This window comes from Leucoraja erinacea, unplaced genomic scaffold (assembly GCF_028641065.1).
Source record: "Leucoraja erinacea ecotype New England unplaced genomic scaffold, Leri_hhj_1 Leri_96S, whole genome shotgun sequence".
NCBI classification, from domain to species: Eukaryota; Metazoa; Chordata; class Chondrichthyes; order Rajiformes; family Rajidae; genus Leucoraja; species Leucoraja erinaceus.
The window spans coordinates 177,563-205,559 of NW_026576916.1; the positions used below are offsets into that span (position 1 = coordinate 177,563).

At 47.1% G+C, this 27,997-nt stretch overlaps 1 protein-coding gene across 1 annotated transcript in view; it reads right to left on the reverse strand.

Moving 5' to 3' along the window:
• Positions 1-27,997, reverse strand: part of ccdc12 (coiled-coil domain containing 12) — an 86,486-nt gene that overhangs the window by 29,445 nt on the left and 29,044 nt on the right. Inside the window, exon 2 of the mRNA XM_055631941.1 lies at positions 2,298-2,374. Coding sequence (XP_055487916.1) covers positions 2,298-2,374 — 77 coding nt within the window. The remainder of the gene's footprint in view (positions 1-2,297; positions 2,375-27,997) is intronic.

Here is a 27,997-nt window from a genome sequence, read left to right on the forward strand (position 1 = left end):
TTTTTACATTTACACCAAGCCAATTAAACTACAAACCTGTACGTCTTTGGAGTGTGGGAGGAAACTGAAGATCTCGGTCAAAACCCACGCAGGTCACGGGGAGAACGTGCAAACTCCGTACAGACAACACCCGTAGTCGGGATCGAACCCGGGTCTCCGGCGCTGCATTCGTCGTAAGGCAGCAACTCTACTGCTGCGCCACCATGAATAGTTTTAATTGCTGAGAACAGAAATTTATGTTACCCCTGCCTAGGGCCTTGGTTCTGAGTGATTTATGCTTCCACAGTCAAAAACAGTCCTCAGTATCTTGAGGCAATGGTTTAAATTATCTTCTCTGTGCAACGTGAGGTAAGTTACAATGGGGAAAATAATCCAAATCAGCTCAGGCAAGTTCACTGTTCCTCGGTGCACGTGATAATAAACTAAACCTGTCCTATCCATGTACCTGTCTGTTGATCCTTTCCCGTGGATTGTCACCTTGTCGTGGTGGAGAAGCTTGTGTGGACCTGAGATCCTGAGAGCGATGCCGTCTGGAGCTATGCTCCTGGTAGGGCCACCCACGGCGGTAAGGTCGAGGGGGAGGTCCCTGACAAAGAGCAATCCAACTAAGACCTCAACAGTGGAACAGGCGGAGGACGATGGCTGACCTTAGTGGAGCGTCACAACGGCTGGGAAGGCGGATGAAGGCTGCAGCAGAAAAGGGTCTCCGGTCGTCTTGGACTCCATGCCACTGGATCCCGACCCAGATCTGTCAAGGACCGTGGGGTAGCTGTCTGTGCACCAGTCTCCCCACGTTAAACAAAGTCACGCACAGGCGTCCTCCATGAGAGGAGAGTCATTCTCATTTCGAGTGACAGCCGATGATGATGATGATGTACCTGTTTGTTTTCCTTAAACGTTACAATAATGGTCCTGCTAAATATTAATAAATAAACGGAGAGTAGTGGGAGCCTAGAACACGTTGCCAGATGTGGAGATGGCAGAGGCAGATACTACAGTGACATTAAAAAGGCTTTTAGATAGGCACGTGAAAGTGCAGCGACTCTACTTCCTGAGAAGATTACGGAGATTTGGCATGTCAAAGCGGATTCCCCTAAACTTCTACAGGTGCACAGTAGAGAGCATCCTGACTGGTTGCATCGTGGCCCTGGTTCGGCAACTTGAACGTCCAGGAGCGAAAAACACTGCAAAAAGTTGTGACCACTGCCCAGTCCATCACCGGCTCTGACCTCCCCACCGTTGAAGGGATCTATCGCAGTCACTGCTTCAAAAAAGGCAGCCAACATCATCAAGGACCCACACCATCCTGGCCACACACTCATCTCACCACTGCCATCGGGAAGAAGGTACAGGAGCCTGAAAACTGTAACGTCCAGGTTCAGGAACAGCTTCTTCCCCACAGCCATCGGGCTATTAAACACAACTACGAATAAGCTCTGAACTGTAAAAGACTATGTTACTATTTGTTATTTGCACTATATTTCTTATTTATTGAGCTTTTTCTTTTTTTTCCCGTTATACACAATGTTTACATATTCACATATTCTGTTGTGCTGCAGCAAGTAAGAATTTCATTGTCCCATCCGGGACATATGACAATAAAACACTCTTGACTCTTGACATGGAACATATGCAGGCAGATAAGATCAGTATAACCAGGTATCAGTAATTATGAGCTGAAGGGTCCGATCCTATACTGTGCTGTTCTATGTTCTATTAATGGGTGGCACTATAGTGGCGCGTCAATAACTTTGCTGCCTCACAGCGCCAGAAAGCCGGGTTCCATCCTGACTACGGGTGCTGTCTGTGTGGAGTTTGTACGTCAAGTCAAGTCAAGTCCAGTTTATTTGTCACATACACATACGAGATGTGCAGTGAAAAGAAAGCGGCAATGCTCGCGGACTTTTGTGCAAAAGACAAACAACCAAACAAACAAACAAACTATAAACACAATCATAACACACATATTCATTTACATAATAAATAATGGAAGGAAAAACGTTCAGTAGAGTTAGTCCCTGGTGAGATAGGCGTCTACAGTCCGAATGGCCTCTGGGAAGAAACTCCTTCTCAACCTCTCCGTTCTCACCGCATGGCAACGGAGGCGTTTGCCTGACCGTAGCAGCTGGAACAGTCCGTTGCAGGGGTGGAAGGGGTCCACGTGTGACAATCCCTGTGACCGCGTGGGTTTTCTCCAGGTTTCCTCCCACACTCCAAAGACGTGCAGGTTTGCAGGTTAGTTGGCTTCTTGTAAATTGGACCTGGCGTGTCGGATGGAACTAGTGTGTTCCTCTTACCTGTGTTTGATTTCTTTCTCATCTTCGTCTTCTCTGAGATGCTTAGTTTCTGGCTCTGCTTCATCTTTGCCTTTGTTCTGAAGATGAAAAGAGTAAAAACGCTAGATTAGTGTGTGATACTTGTATATTAATAGACAATAGGTGCAGGAGTAGTCCATTCGGCCTTTCGAGCCAGCACCGCCATTCAATGTGATCATGGCTGATCATCCACAATCATTACCCCATTCCTGCCTTCTCCCCATATCCCCTGACTTTAACAGCCCTATCTAGCTCTCTCTTGAAAGTATCCAGAGAACCTGCCTCCACCGCCCTCTGTCAAGTCAAGTAAGTCAAGTTTATTTGTCACATACACATCCGAGATGTGCAGTGAAATGAAAGTGGCAATGCTCGCAGACTTTTGTGCAAAAGACAAACAACAAAACAACCAAACAAATTATAAACACAATCATAACACACATATTCCACTGAGGCAGAGAATTCCACACTCACAACTCTCTGTGTGAAAAAATGTTTCGTCATCTTCGTTCTAAATGGCTTACTCCTTATTCTTAAACTGTGACCCCTGGTTCTGGACTCCCCCAACACCGGGACATTTCAGGTCGGGACCCTTCTTTAGACTCAAGAGGATCCTGAAGAAGGATTGTGACCCAAAGCATCACGTGTCTACGTTCTCCTGAGATGCTGCCTGACCCACTGAATTACTCCAGCACTGACGTCTTCTTATGGACAAGGCCAGCCGAAGGGGCCCATCACCGCGCTGCATAGCTGACTGCTAATCTCGCTGAGAATTTATAAATGGAATTGAACACTGTACGATCACGATGAACATCTGAAAATACCGCGTTTGACCGCTGTCAAAACCCCGACACCCAGACTGACAAAAAGACAACTTCCACCTTGCAAAAGCAGATGTGACTTGGAAGGCCACTTGAGGCACCAGCCTCTGCATCCTGGACAAATGTCTTTGGTCGGATTTCTGCTTTTGGAGGCGGAAATCGTTTTGCCAGTAACATTGACTGTGATATCAATGCACTTGCGTGGCGAGTGTAGTCCCTAGGCTGTAAAATTCATGGCAATGTTGAAATGATTTTGGATAAGTATCCACCCATATTCATTTCTGCTGGCAGTCATCAGTCTGTGATAGTATTTAAGGAGATTTTCCCCTATGCATCGTACCTACATATTCACTTTTTCGCACTGAGAGTTATGAGTCTGTGGCTTACCCCTTATTCTTAAACACTGTGGCTCCTAGTTCTGGACTCCCCCAACATCGGGAACATGTTTCCTGCCTCTAGCGTGTCCAAATCCTTAACAATCTTATATGTTTCAATGAGACACTCCTCTCATCCTTCTAAATTCCAGAGTATACAAGCCCAGCCGCTCCACTCTCTCAGCATATGACAGTCCCGCCATCCCGGGAATTAACCTGGTGAACCTACGCTACACTCCCTCAATAGCAAGAATGTCCTTCCTCAAATTTGGAGACCAAAACTCTCTTTTTTACACAGAGAGTTGTGAGTCTGTGCAATTCTCTGCCTCAGAGGGCGGTGGAGGCCGGTTCTCTGGATACTTTCAAGAGAGAGCTAGATAGGGCTCTTAAAGATAGCGGAGTCAGGGGATATGGGGAGAAGGCAGGAATGGGGGACTGATTGTGGATGATCAGCCATGATCACATTGAATGGTGGTTTAAGAGGGAACTGCAGATGCTGGAGAATCGAAGGTTACACAGAAAAGCTGGAGAAACTCAGCGGGTGCAGCAGCATCTATGGAGCGAAGGAAATAGGCAACGTTTCGGGCCGAAACCCTTCTTCAGACTTGAATGGTGGTGCTGGCTCATAGGGCCGAATGGCCTACTCCTGCACTTATTGTCTATTGTCAAAACTGCACACAATACTCCAGGTGTGGTCTCACTAGGGCCCTGTACAACTGCAGAAGGGCCTCTTCAGAAATATCCATTGACTTGGCCTCCACCGCCTTCTGCGGCAATGAATTCCAATGAATAAAGTCTGCGTCGCGACATTCAATTAGCTTAAGAGTCATCTTTGTGTTGTTGTCCGTTTAATTAATCGACAATACGTGGCTTCTGTCTTGAACTGAAAGGCAGGGATTGTGTAAGCCCAGGATGTGAAAAGATGGCACACAGTTGACGACTGACGGAAGGAAGGCTTTCGCCATTGTCCAACCTACTCTCGGCCCATGTCCTCAGCTGAACAGTCAGTCTGAACACACAATAACCAGCCGAATGTTGCGAGATCCATTGCGGAACACTGCCTATATTGCACCCATTTGCCCGCAGGCATTTCAAAAGCTGCCCAACCTTCCCAACTGCCTCAGCAAGTCCCAGCCTGCCGCTGCTATATGCACGAACACTCTGACAGGTTATTATTGCTACACCCACATGAACTATTTTTGAAAGGGGCTTTCAGGGAGAGTCAAAGTTTTGAATCTGTGGAATTCATTCTCACCGACGGCTGTGGAGGCCAGGTCAACGGATATATTTTTTTAAGGCAGATAGATTTATAGATAGGTTCTTGATGAGTATGGGTTTCAGTGGTTATGGAGAGAAGACAGGAGAACGAGGTTGAGAGGGGAAGATAGGTCAGCCTTGATTGAGTGGTGCAGTAGACTTTATGGCCCGAATGTCCAAATTCTGCTCCTATCACTTATACACAGGTGCAAGCCAGCCTTCAACTTACTGCCACCTCCAACGCAACAATAGGTGTGTCCCAGCCATTTACTTTGGCTGTCTCTCCATTTCCCACAACATTGCAAACACTATGTGTGCCTTAAAGACAACAGGCAATGCAGTCATTCCATGTGGTCACCCACTAACACAAGGTGGTGAGTGAAACTGTCCAAGCTACCTTATGAACTGTGAACAAATGAGATCATTATACACCTTCTGAACTTGGTATGTGCCTGAAAACACATTTGCGAGCTGCCCTAGGGTGGAGTGTCAGTAGTTAAACATCGGTTGCTGCTGCTCACAACTAATTTAGTATAGTTTTAGTTTAGAGACACAGCGCCCTTCGGCACACCCGAGTCCGCGCCGACCAGCGATCCCCGCACACCAGCGCTATCCTGCACACTCGTTAACAATTTACAATTTTTACTGAAGCCAAATTAACTGACAAACCAGTACAACTTTGGAGTGTAGGAGGAAAGTCATCATAGAAACATAGAAAATAGGTACAGGAGTAGGCCATTCGGCCCTTCGAGCCTGCACCGCCATTCAATATGATCATGGCTGATCATCCAACTCAGTATCCTATATCTGCCTTCTCTCCATAGCCCCTGATCCCTTTAGCCACAAGGGCCACATATAACTCGCTCTTAAATATAGCCAATGAACTGGCCTCAACCACCCTCTGTGGCAGAGAATTCCACAGATTCACCACTCTCTGTGTGAAAAAAAAATTCTCATCTCAGTCCTAAAAGACTTCCCCCTTATCCTCAAACTGTGACCCCTTGTTCTGGACTTCCCCAACATCGGGAACAATCTTCCTGCATCTAGCCTGTCCAACCCCTTAAGAATTTTGTAAGTTTCTATAAGATCCCCCCTCAATCTTCTAAATTCTAGCGAGTACAAGCCGAGTCTATCCAGTCTTTCTTCATATGAAAGTTCTGCCATCCCAGGAATCAGACTGGTGAACCTTCTCTGTACTCCCTCTATGGACAAGAATGTCTTTCCTCAGATTAGGAGATCAAAACTGTACGCAATACTCCAGGTGTGGTCTCACCAAGGCCCTGTACAACTGCAGTAGAACCTCCCTGCTCCTGATGAAAGTAATGAAAGCCGTAGGTTTTAAAACCTCATCACAGCGCAACTTCTGACCAACAGCAAACAAATAAACTAATCTACAGACAGGAACAATGATTTTCCTTGAATTGTAACCAGGCAGATATGATTTTATGAGTTGTCTTGCCCTCATGTTTATTGCACCATCTGTCTTGTAATCATTTTCATTGCTGGGAAATACGATAGTTTACGTTCATAAGTGATAATAGAATTAGGCCATTCGGCCCATCAAGTCTACTCCGCCATTCATTCATGGCTGGTCTATCTCTCCCTCCTAACGTCATTCTCCTGCCTTCCCCCCCATAACTCGACACCCGTACCTGTATCCGTTAGTTTACTGTCACGTGTACCGAGGTACAGTGAAAAGCTTTTGTTGCGTGCTATCCAGTCAGCGGAAAGGCGATACTGCCGCGGCGCTCGGGATGCGGAGCCACTGCATTGTGGCTGGGGAGGGAAGAAGCGCAGGGGTGGCTGCGAGCAGCCGCCGGGACCGGACAGCGCATTCTGCCGGCCCGCTCACCTCTGGCACTGCTCTCCGTCTGCACACCTCCCTCCTGCCGCTCGCCGGGCCTCGCTCATGTCAGCCGCTTCCCGCAAATCCGTAAATTCCGACTGCCGACGGGAGCAGGACATGGCCTCACTTGCTGCGCTGGGTGACACTGCATGGCATTCACTGCCCCGTCCGTGCCTTTCAATGTAAATTTGCACGGGGACATGCTTTGGAGGTGTGTGGCGGTTGTCGGCCAAGCGAGACCAACAGAGAGAATAACAACGCTGCTGCCTTCTCAACAGACGCGCACAAAAGCAGTTGGTATTAGTTTTGAAGTTCTCGTTATCCCTATTTTTGACCTGGCTCGGAGGCCGGACTGTGAGGGGACCGGCTCAAGAGCGGGTCAGCGGGCGAGGGATAACAGGACAGCGGGCGGTGGAGTTTACTCCTGTGTCAACGCAATTAGTCCCTCAATTAGTCCCTTGAACTAGTATTGTCATTCACCAAGATCACAACCGATTCAACTTGTCCCGGTGTGCTCCTGTTTTTCCCCACCATCTCTCCACCTGCCATCACCCTCCACCCCACACCCATTCAGTCATTCAGAATGGAGGAGATCTGGAAGCCTTGGGCAAATCGAATTGTTACTTTCTTTATTTCTATTTTTAATTTTTTGATTTTTTTAAGCGTGAGAAATTCAATGTCATGCCAGCCTTTATTCAAAATTTAGCAACTCAAAATGGGGGGTGCGTCTTCGAAGCAGGTGATTCTTCATTTCCGGGAAATACGGTAAACGTCATACTCGTAACCATAAACTTAACTAATAAATGAAGCTGAAACTGTCTCAATCAGCTTTGAAAGTGCTTTGAAAGTGCTTCCGCCAAAATTAATTAATTTGCTGTGGGGTTCAAGTTGTTATTTAGATAACCATATAATTTACGCATGTTTAAGAAAGAACTGAAATGCTGGAAATATCGAAGGTAGACAAAAGCGCAGGCTTGCCGATCGCTTCGCCCAACACCTCCGCTCGGTTCATAATAACCAACCTGATCTCCCGGTGGCTCAGCACTTCAACTCTCCCTCCCATTCCGAATCCGACCTTTCTGTCCTGGGCCTCCCGCATGGCCAGAGTGAGGCCCACCACAAATTGGAGGAGCAGCAACTCATATTTCACTCGGGTAGTTTACACCCCAGCGGTATGAACATTGACTTCTCCAATTTCAGGTAGTCCCTGCTTGCTCCCTCCTTCCCCTCCCCTCCCCAGCTCCCCCACAGCCCACTGTCTCTGCCTCTTCCTTTCTTCTTCCCACCCCCATATGAGTCTGAAGAAGTGTCTCGACCCGAAATGTCACCTATCCCTTTGCTCCATAGATGCTGCCTCACCCACTGAGTTTCTCCAGCATTTTTGTCTACCTTAATTCACACATGGCTCATTTACACATGGCAAATCCCCGCAAAGCGTTAAAACAAATGGCTAGTTAATTCACTTGTTTTGGCAGCTAGCCCAGAGAATGTGTAGGGGCCAAGACCAACCCATGAAGAACTGTCCGGTCGGTCTACATCAATGTTTTCCTAACGTTACATCAATGATTATACCTCAAATGACACTTTATTGGCAACAGGATACCTTTGGACATCCAAAGGCCATCAAAGGCTCTCTGCAAATGTCACTTTACTTTCCTCAGAAATAATTTCCTGGGAATATTAACAGTGAACACTTTGGCCAATATGTTGCCCAACCCTGGTGACAAACAGATCTGGAATCACACAATACATTCACTCCACACACTTAAAATCTTTCCTCCTATAGCAACGTTTCACACTAAACGTTAGACAATAGACAACAGGTGCAGGAGTAGGGCATTCGGCCATTTGAGCCAGCACCGCCATTCAACGTGATCATGGCTGATCATCCCCAATCAGTACCCCGTTCCTGCCTTCTCCCCATATACCCTGACTCCGCTATCTTTAAGAGCCCTATCTAGCTCTCCCTTGAAAGTATCCAGAGAACCGGCCTCCACCACCCTCTGAGGCAGAGAATTCCACAGACTCACAACTCTGTGTGTGAAAAAGTTATCCTCATCTCCATTCTAAACGGCTCACCTCTTATTCCCTTGTCATGTATCTATACACTGTGAATGGCTTGATTGTAATCATGTATTGTCTTTCCGCTGACTGGTTAACACGCAACGAAAGCTTTTCACTGTACCTCGGTACACATGACAATAAGCTAAACTGAACTGCAAAAACAAATCTCATTATTATAGACAGTAGACAATAGACAATAGGTGCAGGAGTAGGCCATTCGGCCCTTCGAGCCAGCACCGCCATTCAATGTGATCATGGCTGATTGTACTGAAGGTAGACGCAAAAAGCTGGAGTAACTCAGCGGGTCAGACAGCATCTCTGGGGAACAGGAATGGGTGACGTTTCGGTTCGAAGCCCTTCTTCAGACTGTACTGCTGTAGTCACCCTAGATAAGTGCTGGACAACAATTTTGACAAACACTCTGATCCATAAACCTAGTGAGGCATCAGTCATAGATGTTTTTTTTAAATTAACTCATCTGGAAAAAATCTCTGGGAGAGTCCAGTAAAAGTAAACATATTAGATTGAAGACAATGATAGGAAGCGAGTACATTCTTGGCAACATGCAAGTTGTACATTGAGGTAAATATTGGAACGATTTAACCTGCAGTAAACCACAGGAAATTGTTTTTTTTTTTTTTTGGGTTTTTTTTAAAGGATTTTTGAACTGTACGACACTGTTCTGAGTTCTTTGTTCAAAACAAGGTGGTGTTAAAGGGACCTCATCAATGCCAGTGTTATCAACACAGAACAAAACAGTGTGGCGCTGCCTTACAGCGAATGGAGCGCCGGAGACCAAGGTTCAATCCCGGTTTGTGCTGTGAACGGGTGCCGTCTCTTGTTGTACATATCTAAATCCTCTTAAATACCACTATCGTATCTGCCTCCATCACCACCCCCGGCAGCGCGTTCCAGGTCCCCACCGTCTCCATTAAACTTTTCCCCTCTCATCTTACAGCTTTCCCCTCTAATGTTGGAGATTTCCACCCGAGGAAAAAGGTTCTGGCTCTCTACCCCTCTCATAATCTTATATACAGTCACGGTGGCGCAGCGGTAGAGTTGCTGCCTTACAGCAAATGCAGTGCCAGAGACCCGGGTTTGATCCCGACTACGGGTGTTGTCTGTGTTGAGTTTGTACGTTCTCCCCGTGACCTGCGTGGGTTTTCTCCGAGATTTCCGGTTTCCTCCCACACTCCCAAGACGTGCAGGTTTGTAGGTTAATTGGCTTGATAAAAATGTTAAATTGTCCAAGTTGGCGATATGCAGAGTACTGCCCTGCCAACTACAAAAATTCAGACGGTTCAGAAGGTATATGTGTATATAGTCTCCTCTCAATCTCCTACATTCCAGAGAACACAATCCAAGTAAATTTAACCTTGTCTAAAGAAGGATCCTGACCCAATGAATGAATATGTTTATTGGCCAAGTATTCACATACAAGGAATTTGCCTTGGTGCTCCGCCCGCTAGTGACAACGTGACACACTGTGACAGTAAGGAAATGACACATAAAACATTAATAAAACATTATTGATTAAACATGTGAATTAAACACCACCCATCCTTTTTCTCCGGAGATGCTGCCTCACCCACTGAGTCAAACCCCGTCCCACGGTACGAGTTCATTCCAAGAGTTCTCCCGAGTTTGCCCAGATTCGAACTCGGAGATTTACGGTAATGGCCACTCGTTGGTACTCGGGGCTCTCGTGGACATTTTTCATCATGTTGAAAAATCTTCCCGTGCTTACCTGCCGTTAGCGAGTCTTCCCGAGTACCTGCCGTTAGAGGTACGAGCCGGTAAGAGACGTCCCCGAGCTCCGACGTACCCGCTACGTTCATTCTCCGTGCTTCCGACAAGTTTGATTTTTTTTAAACTCGGGAGAGCTCTTGGAATGAACTCGCACCGTGGGACAGGGTTATCATGTTGCAAATATCAAAGTCTATCCAACCGTGATCTTTAATCATGAATCTTTGGATGAAAACATCATGAATCAGTGTCTCAATGAAAAACTGCTTCCTATCACTTATTACTTAAGCTACTTTTGCCTAACTAAACCAGAGCTCAATGTGCATCTGATAAATGCCACCAGCCACACATCAGTTAAGAAAATGACAAAAGGAACTCAAAGATTGAGTTGTGTAACAAGGAACTGCAGATACTGGTTTACACCGTAGACACAGACTGCTGGAGTAACTCAGCGGGACAGGCAGCGTCTCTGGAGAGAAGGAATAGGCGACGTTTTGGGTCGCGACCCTTCTTCAGAGTCAGGGGGGAGGGAGTCCAGAGATACGGAGGGGCAAGGTGTAAAAACTGTTCTCTACACTCCCTCTCCCCAGACTCTCAGTCTGAAGAAGGGTCTCGACCCGAAACGTCACCCATTCCTTCTCGCTAGAGATGCTACCCGTCCCGCTGAGTTACTCCAGCATTTTGTGTTTATCAAAGGCTGGGCTGCTGTCAGCGGGTTGAATGTATTTGAGTGAGGCTCCACAGATGCCAGTTACTTGGAAAGATTTCCTATTACATATGTCATCAAAGTCAATAGTTATTTTAGGCTGCATTGACCTGCCCATCTTAGTTGAACATTTAATGGCCAGAACCTTGCACAAAGAAAATCCAGATAAACAAGAGCGTGGCTATTTGAAGATACATGTGTCAGCAAGCACCACGCCTCACCAAAAGAGGACAGAGAGAGAGCTACGCTCATAGAAATGTAACTGTGAGCACAGAAAAATGACAATCTTCTTCCCCTCAAACAAAAATCATCGAATCATGCCTTTACTTTTGTGGAGCTAATGAATCAGCAATTCATTTGTAACCTTACAGGTTGGAAGATTGTTAAGGGCTTGGAAAGATTATTAAGGGTTTAGACGTGCTAGAGGCAGGAAACATGTTCCCGATGTTGGGGGAGTCCAGAACCAGGGGCCACAGTTTAAGAATAAGGAGTAAGCCATTTAGAACGGAGACGGGGAAACACTTTTTCTCACAGAGAGTGGTGAGTGGGGAAGAGCCGACTCTGGACTTGTACCTTGTCCTTTTACCATCTGGACGCCCGCAGCAACGGCTGCGGAGAGTTGAGGTCTCGACCACGGGGGAAAATGTGAGGAGGACTGGCCAAATTTTATTCAAATCGTTGCTATGGTGCTCTTCAAGGGAGATGCTAAATGCATTTCGTTGTCTCTGTACTGTACACTGACAATGACAATTAAATTGAATCTGAATCTGAATCTGAAATGGAGGAGGACTGGCCAAATTGTGTGCCTTCCACCACAGTGATGAATGCTGTGGTGGATGTTTATGTTAAATTTTTATTGTGTTTTTGCATGTGTTCTTTATAATTGTACCGCTGCTGACATATTCATTTCACTTGCACTTTGTGTGTAATGTGACAAATAAACTGTATTGTATTGTATTGTCTGTGGAATTCTCTGCCTCAGGGAGGCAGGTTCTCTGGATGCTTTCATTGAGAGAGCTAGATAGGGCTCTTAAAAATAGCGGAGTCAGGGGATATGGGGAGAAGGCAGGAACGGGGTACTGATTGTGGATGATCAGCCATGATCATATTGAATGGCGGTGCCGGCTCGAACGGCCATTTGGCCTACTCCTGCACCTATTGTCTATTGTCTTACGAAAAGCCAACATTACTTTGAGTGCATACAGTATCTCTCTCTTTGCTCTTCCCATTGTACCTCAGCTAATTGTATTCATGTTCAGTTTAGAGGTACAGCATGGAAACAGGCCCTTCGGCCCACCAAGTTCATGCCGACAACCTTTTGACAGTAGTTATATGTCATCCCACTTTCTTATCCACACCCTACAAATGGATAACCCCTAACACTTTTGAGGAAGGGTGGAGTCCAGTCATCCGGGGTTTTATAGTCCTGCAACCCCCCCCCCCCCCCCCCCTGAAGGGGTGTTACCTTAATCGCGGTGATTGACAGGCGAGAGGATCTCAAGGTTTTTTAAACACTCATAACTTTTTTATTCTTCATCGATGGGAAAAATCCTCAGGGCCTGCTCAACGGAGGAGGACTGTGAGTAAGATGGCCAAAAATCATAGCGATATATGGTAGCGTTTTTTCTAAAATCAATATTGAGCGCAGACAGGAAGTGGTCAAGATGAGACTTTTAATGATATAGATAAGATCTCCTCTCATCCTTCTCAATTCCAGCGAATACAAGCCCAGACGACCCATTTTTTCATCATATGTCAGTCCTGCCATCCCGGGAATTAACCTGGTGAACCTATGCTGCACCCCCTCAATAGCAATAATGTCCTTCCTCTAATTAAGGGGACCAAAACTGCACACATTATTCCAGGTGCGGTCTCACCAGGGCCCTGTACAACTGCAGTAGGACCTCCTTGCTTCTAAACTCAAATCCTCTCGCAATGAACACAAAATGGTGAAATGAGTAATTCAGCGGGTCAGACAGCATCTCTGGAGAAAAAGGATAGGCGATGTTTTGGGTCAGAAGCCTTCTGGCAGCTGAAAGACAGAAGTTGGGGATGGTGGGGAGGGGAGAAACTAGGGGCAAGAAAATAAAAAAAAACAAATCCGGGCGGGCAACAGATGTTCTCAGGAAGGGTGGAGTCCATAAAGGTCCACTGTTGGCTGGGGAAGATGTCAACGAGGTGGATGCAAGGATTCAAACAGTGGAACTGGTAGGACTACTGGAGTGGGGAGGGACAGCTGCCAGAGGAGGTAGTTGAGGCTGGGACTATCCCATTGTTTAAGGAACAGTTGGACAGGTACATGGATAGGACAGGTTTGGAGAGTTATGGACCAAGCCCAGGCAAGTGGGACTATGGTAGCTGGGACATTGTTGGCCAGTGTGGGCGAGTTGGGCCGAAGGGCCTGTTTCCACACTGTATCACTCTAGGACTCTAATCTATCTATTTCTGTCTTAGAAATATTCCTTGGTTTTGGCTCGAAACGTTGCCTATTTCCTTCGCTCCATAGATGCTGCTGCACCCGCTGAGTTTCTCCAGCACTTTTGTCTACCTCCCAATCAAATACACTGGTTACAGGGCATAGTGTACAAATGGAGAGGCCACAGAGAACAAGAATTTAGTTTATAGATACAGTGCGGAAATAGGCCATTAGGCCCACCAAATACAAGATACAAGATACAAGATGAATTTAATTGTCACGTGCCCTATGGCACAGTGAAATTTTTTTTACCATACAAGCCATTAGCCTAAAAACCTAAACAGGACTCAAGTGTGGGACTATAGAATTCACTCACAAAACATCCCACACACAGCAGAACCAAAATTTCCCACTGTGTGGGAAAGGCACCAAAGTCAGTCGAACCACTGTTCCCACAGTGGGCAGGGTCTCCCCAAGCCCTCCGCCGTTGCTACGGGCGGTCCCGATGTCCAGGCCCAGCTCGCCGGGAGTGATACATTAAGTCCGACAATCGGGGCTGCGGGACATCCTCAGCGGGATTTCCACCATAGTCGGACCCCTCCTAGTTCTAGTCGGGGTTGACTTCCAAAATGGAGCCTAACAAAGAAACAAGAATGTTCGACAACTGGGCCAGCTTTAGGCCCTCTGCAAGGCGCCCCAGGACTCTGCGAAGTTGTAACTGGGCACGCGCCGCCCATCTTGGAAGCTCCAAGTTAAAATGAGCTCCACGATGTTTGAGTATCGGGGAGCAACGCTCCGGGGGTCCAAACGGGGGCGACCCATTTAGGTATCGCCCCTGCTTTAGAGACTCCAGCGCTGCGCTGCCGCTGCGTAGCAGGACCCTGAGGAGGGATCCGGTGGGGGGGGGGGAACAAAGGAGGACCCGATCCAGCTGGTAGGCCGCGAGGTTAGGGGGGGGGGGGAGAACATGGAGAAATTGGGAGGGGGGAGAAGAGCAGAGAATGGGGAGGTTTCCCCCACCAGATTCAAAACAGCCCCCCTCAGGCCATCATAGAAAAGTAAAGTAAATTTTCCGCGCCCAAACAAAGACAACAAACTGTGACATTAACTTTGCCCAATGTCACACAGGGGACAATTTTTTTACATTTTATACCAAGCCAATTAGCCTACAAACCTGTACGTGTTTGGAGTGTGGGAGGATGTGAGAAGATCTCGGAGAAAGCCCACGCAGCTCACGGGGGAGAATGTACAAACCCCGTACAGACAAGCGCCCGCAGTCAGGATCGAACCCGGGTCTCTGGCACAGTGAGGCAGTAGCTCTCCCGCTGCGCCACCGTGTCACCCATAAGTCAGCCCATGCCCATTTGTCATAAGTCAGAACGCATTAAGTTGAACAATAAAAGGGAAAATATGACACATCAGCGATTTCCAGATAGTTGGACAGCTGTAGTTCTAATCAGGGCTGACTTCGGAAATGGAGCCTAACAAAGAAACAAGAATGTTCGATAACTGGGCCAGATTTATGGAGTTGAAAGCCAATTCGAGGAACAGTAGAATTTGTAACTGGGCATGCAACACACCATCTTGGAAAGACCAAGTTAAAATGAGTGACATAGTTTGAGTATCGGGGAGCACCATCTGGGGGGGCCCTCGGCGGGCCGGATGATTTCGGGTTACGGGCCTGCTTTAGAGATACAGAGCTTTGGAGATGCAGTGCAGAAGCCGAGCGTCGGGGGCATTTATGAGGAGGGAGGGGTGGGGGGGGGGGGGGACAATGGAGGACCAGCGTGGGGGGACCGTCCGTTAGGGAGGTGGGGGGAGAACAATGGTCAATTGGGGAGGGGGGGGAGAAGAGCAGCATGCGGAGCAAAACCACCAGATTCAAAAACAGCTTTTTCCCTCAGGCCATCAGACTACTCAACACACTTAAGTAAATTCCATGAACAGTACCCAAACAAAGACAACAAACTGTGAAAATAACTTTGGCTCAATATCTCCAGTACAGAATTTGCACTTTTTGCTATATTGCACCTTTAATTGTTGCACCCTGTTTAAAATACCTCAAAGGTTTTGCTACATTTTGGCATACTGTGAATATTTTAATATTTTAAATAATGTATATCTATTGTCTATTTTTTATTGATATGTTGGCTGTCTGTGTTTTTAATATTACTTGCACATTTGGAATATGGGGAAACGTAATTTTGATTCTATGTGTAACTACTGTTGCATATTTGAATTGACAATAAAGTTACTTTGACTTGACTTTGACTTTGAAAGGACAATGGGGACCAGCCGTGGAGGGAGGGGAGGAGTGTGCTTCGTAACTTTGTCAGCTGCTATTTGTATACATTGGGTATGCAAGCAAAGAATCTCACTGTAGACAAAAGTGCTGGAAACTCAGGGGGTGCGGCAGCATCTATGGAGTGAAGGAAATAGGCAACGTTTCTGGCTGAAACCCTTCTTGAACAAGAATCTCACTGTGCCTAGTCACAGGTGACAATGAAGTATTCCATTCCATTCCAAACAGGCTCTTCAGCCCACGGAGTCCACACCGAACTGCGATCACCCTGTATACCAGCATTATCTTACACATGGGGACAAGTTATAATGTTTACCAAAGCCAATTAGCCTACAAACTTGTATATCTTTGGAGTGTGGGAGGAAATTGGAGAAAGCCCACATGGAGAACGAACCCAAACTCTGTACAGACAGCACCTGTAGTCAGGATCGAACCGGGATCTCTGGCACTGTAGGGCAACAACTCTGCCGCTGCGCTACTGTGCCGCCCAGTATTTAACATTGTTCACTGTTGTCAAAATGTGTCATGAGTGATTTGACTTGATTGATAGTCATATTGTCGAGTTGGGGTTATTTATTGATAATTGACTTTGAAAGGGCGTGTCCCACTGTACAAGGTAATTCACGAGTTCCCCCCCCCCCCCCCCCCCCCCCCCCCCCCCCCCCCCCCCCCCCCCAGTCAAACTCGAGAATGTCCGTAGTGGGGCCGTAGGAGTTCGTGGATGTCTCGTAGCGGCTCGTACAAGTAAAAAGTAACAATTCTTTTCACCACGAGTATTTTTTTACTCGTGGACATTTTTTGCAGGGATGAAAAAACGTCACGAATTTACCGGATTTCCCGAGTACCGACCGTTACTCGTACGAGCCGCTACGGGACATCCACAAACTCCTACGGACCTGCTACGGACATTCTCCAAGTTCGAATCAGGGGAAAACTCGAGAGCGAGCTCTTGAATTACCTTGTACAGTGGGACAGTCTGAGCGCCGGTATATGGGACTAGGGGAGATTATGTGTTCGGCACGGACTAGAAGGGTCGAGATGGCCTGTTTCCATGCTGTAATTGTTATATGGTTATATGGTTATATGACAGGCCCTTTACTCCCTTTCACAGCTTTGCTTCAGCAGACTCCATGACTTTACAGCGGCACAGATGTATAACATCCTTAGATGGACACAAAATGATGGAGAAGCTCAGCGGGACAGGCAGCATCTCTGGAGGGAAGGAATGGGGGACGTTTCGAGTCGAGACCCTTCTCCTATCGCCCATTTCAAGAGTGAGCTAGATAGGGCTCTTAAAGATAGCGTAGTCGGGGGATATGGGGAGAAGGCAGGAACGGGGTACTGATTGGGGATGATCGGCCATGATCACACTGAATGGCGGTGCTGGCTCGAAGGGCCGAATGGCCTACTCCTGCACCTATCTATTGCTTCTCTTCAGAGATGCTGCCTGTCCCACTGAGTTACGGGCCTGTCCCACTGTACGAGCTAATTCAAGAGCTCTCCCGAGTTTAAAAAAAAACAAAACATCATGGTAAGCATGTATAATGTACGTAGCGAGTATGTCAGAGCTCGGGGACGTCTCTTAGCGACTGGTAACGGCAGGTGCTCGGGAAACGCGGTAAGCTCGTGAAGATTTTTCAACATGTTGAAAAATGTCCACGAGAGCCCCGAGTACCTACGAGCGGCTGTTACCGTAATTCTCCAAGTTCGAATCGGGGAAACTCAGGAGTCAAGAGTGACCTCGTACAGTGGGACAGGCCCTTTACTTACTATAGCATTTTGTGTCCATCCTCAGCATCTGCAGTTCCTTTCTACACATTCCATGCATAACTACCTTTTTGTTTTTCAGTGGGTGGGTTATTGCACGCTCTGCTGGTGTTTATATTTGATATCCTGCCCTGCCTCCAATTTTTAAACCCATCTTCAGTACAAAAGCCCATATGCTCATTGACAATGCGTGTTCTTTACTTGGTTGAAGGTTTATGCCCATCAGTTTAAATTACACTCAGTCAGGTAACGTTGAATAATGTATACAGCAATAGCAGCTCATTGGCACCTTGAATTCCAGAATGTACATCCCCGGGCAACATAAAGGTTAGGAGATGACTTTTGTTTTAAGATTTCATTCTTTCTTAGTCCAACTATTTTTTTGTCTTCATTCCTATTTCTTACTATGTCTTTTTTCGTCTCCTGTATTGCAACCGCCCCCCATGTTTTCCCCCTCCCCCCTCCTCTGAATCACTTCTCACTTTCTTCCTGAGGTGTGGGTTTCATGGAAATTGATGGCCATTTTTATTCCCTTATCTCCAGCCCCAAAATCTTGCAGGGCCACCGGGAAAATGCCATGTTCCTCCAGTGTTTAGAGTCACAGAATGATGTAGTGTGGAAACAGGCCCTTCGGCCCAACTCGCCCACACTGGCCAACATGTCCCACCTACCTGCGTTTGGTCCATATCAAAGATCCTATAGCGGAGCAAGATAGATCACTCCTGCTAAATGCAATGGGCTGACGTGTAGTACGCAACGGAACGGAACGTGGGCCTTTTTTTCATCCATTTCAGTAACCCGACCCGACCCGACTCGCAGTGTAATCAACGTTGCGGGGGAACAGTTCGTGTTAATAAATTCTAAATCTGAAAATGAGGAGAAGATTTTTCCCAAATAACTTTTATTTTTACGAGGATGTTTCCATAACCGGCTTCCGTCTCCGCACAAGTATCCTATGGGATCTTTGGAGCGGAGACGGAAGCCGGTTACGGAAATGGGGCCGAAAATTACCCATGAATCTGCCCATGACCGCACTACGTCTTTTTCGTCGAGTGGACTATCTTGCTCGCTGTAGGATCTTTGGTCCATATCCCTTCAAACCTGTCCTATCTCTGTACCTATCTAACTGTTAAACATTGGGAATGTCCCAGCCTCCACTACCTCCTCTGGCAGATTGTTCCATACACTCGCCACCCTTTTTGTGAAAAAGTTACCCCTCATGGAAACATAGAAACATAGAAAATAGGTGCAGGAATGGCCATTCGCCCCTTCGAGCCAGCACCGCCATTCATTGTGATCATGGCTGATCGTCCCCAATCAATAACCCGTGCCTGCCTTCTCTCCGATTCCTTGGAAACACTTTTTCTCACAGAGAGTAGTGAATCTGTGGAATTCTCTGCCTCAAAGGGCGGTGGAGGCCGGTTCTCTGGATACTTTCAAGAGAGAGCTAGATAGGGCTCTTAAAGATAGCGGAGTCAGGGGATATGGGGAAAAGGCAGGAACGGGGTACTGATTGGGAATGATCAGCCATGATCACATTGAATGGCGGTGCTGGCTCGAAGGGCCAAATGGCCTACTCCTGCACCTATTGTCTATTGTCTATTAAATCTTTTCCCCTTCACCTAAAGCCAATGTCCTCTGGTCCTCGACTCACCTACTCTGGGCAAGCGCGTCTGTGCAACTACCCAATCTATTCCTCTCATGATTTTGTACACCTCTATAAGATCACTCCTCATCCTCCTACGATCCTTGGAATAGAGACCCAGCCTACTCAACCTCTCCCTGTAGCTCACACCCTCTAGTCCTGGCAACATCCTCGTAAATCTTCACTGAACCCTTTCAAGCTTGGCAATATCTTTCCTATAACATGGTGCCCGGAACTGAACACAATACTCTAAATGCGGTCTCACCAACGTCTTATACAACCACAACATGCCCTCACAACTTCTATACTCAATACTCTGACTGATGAAGGCCAAAGTGTCAAAAGCTTTTTTGACCACCTTATCTACCTGCGACTCCACCTTCAAGGAACCATGCACCTGTACTCCTAGATCCCTCTGCTCTACAACACTACCCAAAGGCCTGCCATTCACTGTGTATGTCCTGCCCTTGTTAGACGTCCCAAAATGCAACACCTCACACTTCTCAGTATTAAATTCCATCAACCATTCCTCCACCCACCTGGCCAATCGATCCAGATCCTGCTGCAATTGTTCACAACCTTGATTAGTACGGGTGTCAGGGGTTATGGGGACGAGGCGGGAGGATGGGATTTAGAGGGAGAGATAGATCAGCCACGATTGAACGGCGGAGTAGACTTGATGGGCCGAATGGCCTAATTCTGCTCCCATCACTTATGAACATCCTCAAACATAGATCTAACAAAGTGTCACAGATTCGAAACATTGACTATTTCCCTTTCCACAGATGCTCTCTGACCAGTTGAGGTTTTCCCAGCATTTTCAGTTGATGTTTCAGATGAAACAAGTTCAACACAGTACTTTACAACTCCTCACTCGACATGCAGATACACCTGGGACAGTGTATCTTTGGGTGAAGGATGGGTTTGGAGTAGCCAGGTAAGGATGCGCCCGAGAGAGATATGAATCTGTCTTAAGCCCCTGTCCCACTATCCCGAGTTATTCACGAATTCTCCCGGGTTTTCCCCTTGATTCAAACTCGGAGATTGTCCGTAGCGAGTCCGTGGGAGTCCGTAGATATTTTGTAGCTGCTCGTAATGCCAGCCGTAGGTACTCGGGGCATCAGGTAAGTCGGGACGTTTTTTTCAGCATGTTGAAAAATGTCCACGAGTGAAATAAATAGCCCCGAGTACCTACAGCTGGCATCTCCGAGTTTGAATCAAGGGTGAAAACTAGGGAGAATTTGTGAGTAACTCGGGAAAGTGGGACAGCGGCTTTAGGATCGTCACCGAGACATGACAGCCAGTTAATATCACTCAAATAAACAGCTCCTTCATCAAAGCAGCTTGCACCCTTCAGCGAGCAACTAAAAGCGTACTTGGCAGCTTTTCAGCTGTAAAGATTTATCACATTTGAGATAGGCGAATGCCAACATCAAAATGTACAAGGCAGATAATTATCACAAAATAGGACCAACAGTATCATGGGTGCCAGATGTCATTTAATTAGCTTGTACACACGAGAATCTTAACCAGTGTTCAAGCTTTAAGGGCCTGTCCCACCAGCATGCGATTGCATATGTCTAGTGCGACCAAACGGAAGCGGAGTTCGCGCTAAGTACGCGGTAAGTACGCGCAAAGTTCGCGCGTGACGTAATTTACATCAAACTCACCAACCAGCTGGGCAGGAGGCGGGCCGACTGAATTTTGACGTTGCGTCGGGCGGTGACGTCATCGCGCAACGGCATGCCGGGCAGTGACGTCATCGCGCAACGCCACGCGCTAGGCGTACGACGTCAGGACACTGTGTACGCCCTTCGAGACGTTGCGTACGGCCTCAATGCGGCTGCGGGCCGACAGGCCGTTGTCGCGTGGGATTTTCGAACAGTGCAAGATTTTTGGAGCCCCGCGCAATGTCGGGACCAGCCCCGCACAACTCCATACGCCTCCGCCAATCGAAGTGGGATCGGCCCCGCAAGGCCCGTACGCCTCAAGTGACTATGTTTGGTCGCGCTAGACGCATGCAATCACATGCTGGTGGGACAGGCCCTTTACTTTGCTCACACAGGCTGCGACTGAACAATGTTCCACTTTTTTCACTGTGTCATTTGTTAACAATGCTAATTTCAGAAAGGAGCTCCAGCTAATTCCTTAGAAGGCTTAGGAAGTTTACCATGTCCCCAGCAGACCCCACCTCCACAGATGTTCCATAGAAAGCATTTTATCAGAATGCATCGCAGCATAGCTTGGGAACAGCGTGAAATTGCAGATAATTGAGGACACAGCCCAGACCATCACACAAACCTTCCTAGGCACAACATGCTGGAGTAACTATGCTATGAGAATGCAGGCTGACTTGGACAGGTTCGGGGAGTGGGCAGATGCATGGCAGATGAAGTTTAATGCGGATAAATGTGAGGTTATCCACTTTGGTAGCAAAAACAGGAAGGCAGATTACTATCAAAATGGCGTCAAGTTGGGAAAAGGGGAAGTACAACGGGATCTGGGGGTCCTTGTTCATCAGACTATGAAAGTAAGCATGCAGGTGCAACATGCAGTGAAGAAAGCGAATGGCATGTTGGCCTTTATAACAAGAGGAGTCGAGTATAGGAGCAAAGAGGTCCTTCTGAGTTGTACAGAGCCTGAGTGAGACCCCACCTGGAGTACTGTGTGCAGTTTTGGTCCCCTAATTTGAGGAAGGACATTCTTGCTATTGAGGGAGTGCAGCGTAGGTTTACAAGGTTAATTCCTGGGATGGCGGGACTGTCATATGCTGAGAGAATGGAGCAGCTGGGCTTGTACACTCTGGAGTTTAGAAGGATGTGAGGGTATCTCATTGAAACATATAAGATTGTTAAGGGTTTGGACACGCTAGAGGCAGGAAACATGTTCCCGATGTTGGGGGAGTCCAGAACCAGGCGGACTCAGTTTAAGAATAAGGAGTAAGCCATTTAGAACGGAGATGAGGGAACACTTTTTCTCACAGAGAGTGGTGAGTGTGGGATTCTCTGCCTCAGAGGGCGGTGGAGGTCGGTTCTCTGGATGTTTTCAAGAGAGAGCTAGATAGGGCTCTTAAAGGTAACGGAGTCAGGGGATATGGGGAGAAGGCAGGAACGGGGTACTGATTGGGGATGATCAGCCATGATCACATTGAGTGGCGGTGCTGGCTTGAAGGGCCGAATGGCCTACTCCTGCACCTGTTGTGTATTGTCTATAGTTAGTTCAGTTTAGTTTATTGTCACGTGTACAGTGAAAAGCTTTTATTGCGTGCCTCCCAGCCAGCGGAAAGGCTATTCATGATTACAATTCTTTATTGGACCATCAAAATTAAGTTTATTGGGCAAACAAATTCCACTGGCCACTGAGAATAAATTTAATACAATTACAAAGAAAGGTGGGATAGATTTGATTTTTTTGTTAAATTGTAGATTATTGGACATCGAAATCCAACTAGGAATAACATAACATTTAGTCTTTAAAGATACAGCGTGGAAACAGGCCCTTCGGCCCATCGAGTCCACACCGACCACCAATCTCCCTGCACACTACCACTATCCTACACACAAGGGACATTTCACAATTTACGGAAGACAATGAGCTGACAAACCTGTATGTCATTGGAGCGTGGGAGGAAACCGAAGATCCCAGAGAAAACCCACATGGTTACAGGGAGAGCATACAAACTCCATACAAACAGCACCCGAAGTCAGATCAAACCCGGCTCACTGGCGTTGTAAAGGGCCTGTCCCACTAACGTGTCCTCAGAGATTACGCGACCTCGTTGTCACGTTGAGGCGCACGGGCATCGTGTGGCTGCGCGGGGCCGGTCCCACTGAGAAGTTGTGCGCGGTATCGCGCGGCGCTCCAGGATTTTGTAGCGAACTAAATTTTCGCTCGCCAACGGCCTGCCGCGTAACTGACGGCCAAAGTGGGACAGGCCCAAGAGCCTGGCGCGATGCAACGTCTCACCTCCAACAGCAGCAGACGCAGGCAAACGATCGCCGAACTCGGCCTGGGGCTCACGGCCGTTGTGGTCCGGATCCGCCCCCACTTCTACTCCCAGAGCGGGGCCAAGAAAATTAAAGATAGACACACAATGCTGGAGTAACTCAGCGGGACCGGCAGCATCTCTGGAGAGAAGCAATGGGTGACGTTTCGGGTCAAGACCCTTCTTTCAGACTGAAGAAGAGTCTCGACACAAAACGTCACCCATTGCTTCTCTCCAGAGATGCTGCCGGTCCCGCTGAGTTACTCCAGCATTTTGTGTGTCCATCTTCAAGTGACGTCACACGCTCCAGGCGGCTGTACCGGCGCATGAAGTCGCGCCTCAACGCGACCACGAGGTCACGTAATTAGCGTGCCAAGGACACGTAAGTGGGACAGGGGCTTAAGGCATCAACTCTACCACTGTGCTACCCCAGCATGTACAAGATCATTTTTTTAAATCAAAATAGCCCAGGATTAAGCAGATCGTTTTTTTCATTGATGAGCTGGACTGAATAATGCACCTCTGCAGTTTCTTTTTGGAATTCACACTCCCTGGTTGCACACAGCAGCAGACCAGGTAAGGACCAGAGTTAGGGTAGGCAACATTGGCTGAGATATATATGACTGAAGCCCACAGCTAGGTAGGCAATGAAGAAATGACACAGTCAGTTATTAATGAACAGATGAGCCTGAGCTTTATTGGTTTGGGAAAAAAGATAAAGGAATCAATTTTCAGGTCGGCAGTGGGATATGACTGATTATTCTCACTTAGATTATGCACGTCCAAATTAAGGAGGTAGGTTAAATTTATTGCCGAGGTTGAGCAGGCTAGGACCCTATTCCTTGGAGCGCAGGAGGATGAGGTGCAAAGTGGATACATTCATGAGGGAATAGATCAGGTGGACAGAGATGGAATAGATGGATGCACAGAGTCTCTTGCCCAGAGTAGATGAATCGAGGACCAGATTCCCTTATGTTTATGGTGAAGGGGAAAGGATTTAACAGGAATCTTGCGCAAAAACGGTACACGATAGCGCTACAGGGGTGGCCAGAGAGTTTGGGAGTCAGACGGGAGCTGTAAACCCAGGCACACAGCCATCGCAGAGAAGCAGCGCTAACTCTGCCTGTCCCGGCAGGTTAACCTACAGCCCTGTCAGGACTTGCGGGAAATATGGCCCAGGTTTACAGCCAGCGCGGAGAAGCAGCGCTGGTGTCCCGTCAGTCCAGGCAGGGCTGCAGGTTAACCCGGCGAGACAGGCAGAGTTGAGCTGCATTTAGCGCTGGATTGAGCCTCCGAAGCCTCGCGCGTGTGTGTGAGTGTGCGCATGCGCGCGGGGCCGCCCTGTCCCCTCCATATTTTGATAGCGATTTCCGTGCCTGCTCTGGGCAAACGTTTACCTGATCTATTGCTCTCATGAATCAAGAGGAAATAGTAGTGGTCCGCAGACAATATCAAAGGACAACACATTGAATTTCCTGTGCTGAAGACATCCTGAGGTGCTGTCTCAACAAGACAAGTCTGAAGAAGGGTCTCGACCCGAAGCATCACCTATTCCTTCCCCCCCAAAGATGCTGCCTCACCCGCTGAGTTACACCAGCATTTTGTGTCTACCTCTCTTTTCAGACTATGCCATATTCAGAATCAAGTTCAAGTGAGTTTATTGTCATGTGTCCCTGTATAGGACAATGAAATTCTTGCTTTGCTTAAGCACACAGAAAATAGTAGGCATTTACTACAAAACAGATAAATGTGTCCTTTTGCGGAGCTCCGGAATCAGCACAGCAAAGGGAAGGGGTGCAACAGCCAGAAGTGGCCACTTAATCATCTTTCCAAAGTGTAAAAACATCTTTCATTTCCATAGTTTGAGATAAGTCTGCAAGGTCGGTACAGCCTGACATGGCTCCCAAGTACTAGAATTTCCCAATAAAAATGATTCACTTTTAATAAACAGCAAGACAGTCCATTTTATCATTGTAATAAGTTAACACCAGTCAAGTAAACGGCCTGGACAACAATGTAATTTGTGTCGAGCCAACTCGGTGGGGAAGGTCATTTTAGCTTTTTTGGAAAACCACAGAGAAACATTCTCTTCCAACGAGCTTCTAAAAATACACAATCATGAAGTAAGCAGCTGACTGATACAGATAAACTCTCAAAGTAAAAAGCAAGTCTTGGTTTAGTTTAAAGATACAGTCCCGAAATAGGTATCTTCGGCCCACCAAGTCCGCTCAAACCAGCGATCTTCGTACACTGGCACTATCCCACAAACTAGAAATAGACAACAGACAATAGGTGCAGGAGTAGGCCATTCGGCCCTTCGAGCCAGCACCGCCATTCAATGTGATCATGGCTGATCATGCAAAACAAATTTCAGACTTGCTCTGACAATAAAGTAATATCGTATCGTATCGTATCCCCAATCAGTACCCCGTTCCTGCCTTCTCCCCAAATCCCCTGACTCCGCTATCTTTAAGAGCACTATCTAGCTCTCTCTTGAAAGTGCCCAGAGAAGGTTGCAATCTTCCACCCCAAGGGCAGCATGATGGTGGAACGATAGAGCTGCTGCCTTACAGCGCCAACGACCTGGGTTCAATCCTGACTACTGGTGCTGTATGTACGGAGTTTGCACGTTCTTCCCATGACCACATGGGTTTCCTCTGGGTGTTCCGGATTCAAAGATGTATAGGTTTGTAGGTTGCCTTAGTTAAAACTTGTAAATTATCCCTGTAGAGGATAGTACTAGTGTACGGGGTGATCGCTGGTCAGCACAGGCTCGATGGGCCAAAGGGCCTGTTTCCATGCTGTACCTCTGAGCTAAACTACAATGCTGTTCCACTCTGCTGTTTTTCCATCATAATTGTAGTTATTCTTATATTTATTATCAATATATACATCTTGGTGTATACAATAATACATTCGTTTTTACTTTTAGTTTTAAAGATCAGACGTGGAAACAGGCCCTTTGGCCCACCAAGTCCGCACTAGCCTTCGATCACCCTTGCACTATATCTATCCTACGCCCGAGGAACAATTTACAGAAGCTAATAAACCTACAAACTCGCACGTCTTTGGAATATGGGAGGAAACCGGAGCACCCGGAGAAAACCCACACAGTCACCATGCACAAAACTCATGCACTAACCCATGCAGAATGGACAAACTCCATTTTGTGTGATTTTTCTGTGTGTAAGGTACCTTGTTAGTTTGTGGCCAAGATGGCTGTCGGAAGAGAGAGTGGACGCTGGCGCGCTTTAGCTGCCGCTGCTCTCTCTTCACATTGTGTTTTTTTGATTTTTTTGATTTTGTGTCTTTGGAGCGATTTCTATCTTTAATTTGTGTATTGATGATGTCCTTATTATTTATTTTTCTCCGACTATATGTTTTTTTTTTCTCTTCTGTTTAATCTTTGTACGGTGACCTTGAGATTTCAAAGGCACCCGAAAATAAAATGTATTATTATTATTATTATTATTCAGACGGCACCTGTAGTCAGGATCGATCCGGGGTCTCAATAGACAATAGGTGCAGGAGTAGGCCATTTGGCCCTTCGAGCCAGCACCGCCATTCAATGTGATCATGGCTGATCATCCCCAATCAGCGCCCCGTTCCTGCCTTCTCCCCATACCCCCCTGACTCTGCTATTTTTAAGAGCCCTATCTAGCTCTCTCTTGAAAGCATCCAGAGAACCGGCCTCCACCACCCTCTGAGGCAGAGAATTCCACAGACTCACAACTCTCTGTGAGAAAAAGTGTTTCCTCGTCTCCGTTCTAAATGGCTTACTCCTTATTCTTAAACTGTGGCCCCTGGTTCTGGACTCCCCCAACATCGGGAACATGTTTCCTGCCTCTAGCCTGTCCAAACCCTTAATAATCTTATATGTTTCAACAGTCTCGGGCGCTGTAAGGCAGCAACTTTACCACTGCGCCCCAAATCTACACCTGGTCAGAAGCACATCCCATCATTTGATCTCTACAACTGTCTGTGGTAAATTTCAATTATCACTTGTCAACCACCAATTCTCAGCTATTTCTTTGGATAGGCTTATTCTTTGTATTCCATTAAAATGTGATCTATTTTGCCTCATTTTTCCATCTTAGGTTGCTGATATAAATTCAACTTAGTTCCCAGGTCAAGACTGCCTGGTTATGCATTGTGTCTCTACTTCATCAGGAAAGCAGCGACATTTCCTCTCTCAGGGACACAGTGGCATTGAGTGTTAAAGTTCAGAATGTTCCGAATGAACCGGGAATAAAACCAAGAGTTTTATGTCTGAAGAAAGGTCTCGACTCGAAACGTCACCTATTCCTTTTCTCCAGAGATGTTGACAGATGAACTGAGTTACTTCAGCATTTTGTTCAAAACATCATGTGATCGGAGCAGAATTAGGCCATTCGGCCCATCAAGTCTACGGCCATTTAATCATGGCTGATCTCTCCCTCCTAACCCCATTCGCCTGCCATCTCCCCATAATCCCTGACACCCATACTAATCAAGGATCTATCTCTCTCTGCTGTAAAAATATCCATTGACTTGGGCGCCCACAGCCTTCTGTGCCACAGTTTCATCACCCTGACTAAAGAAATTCCTCCTCATCTCCTTCCTAAAGGAACGTCCTTTAATTCTGTGGCTATAACCTCTGGTCCTAAACTCAGGAAATCCTTCAGAGGGGTGAACCCCCGAAAAGCGCCTGGACCTGATGGTATACCCGGTCATGTTCTAAAAACCTGTGCGGACCAACTGGCGGGAGTTTTTACGG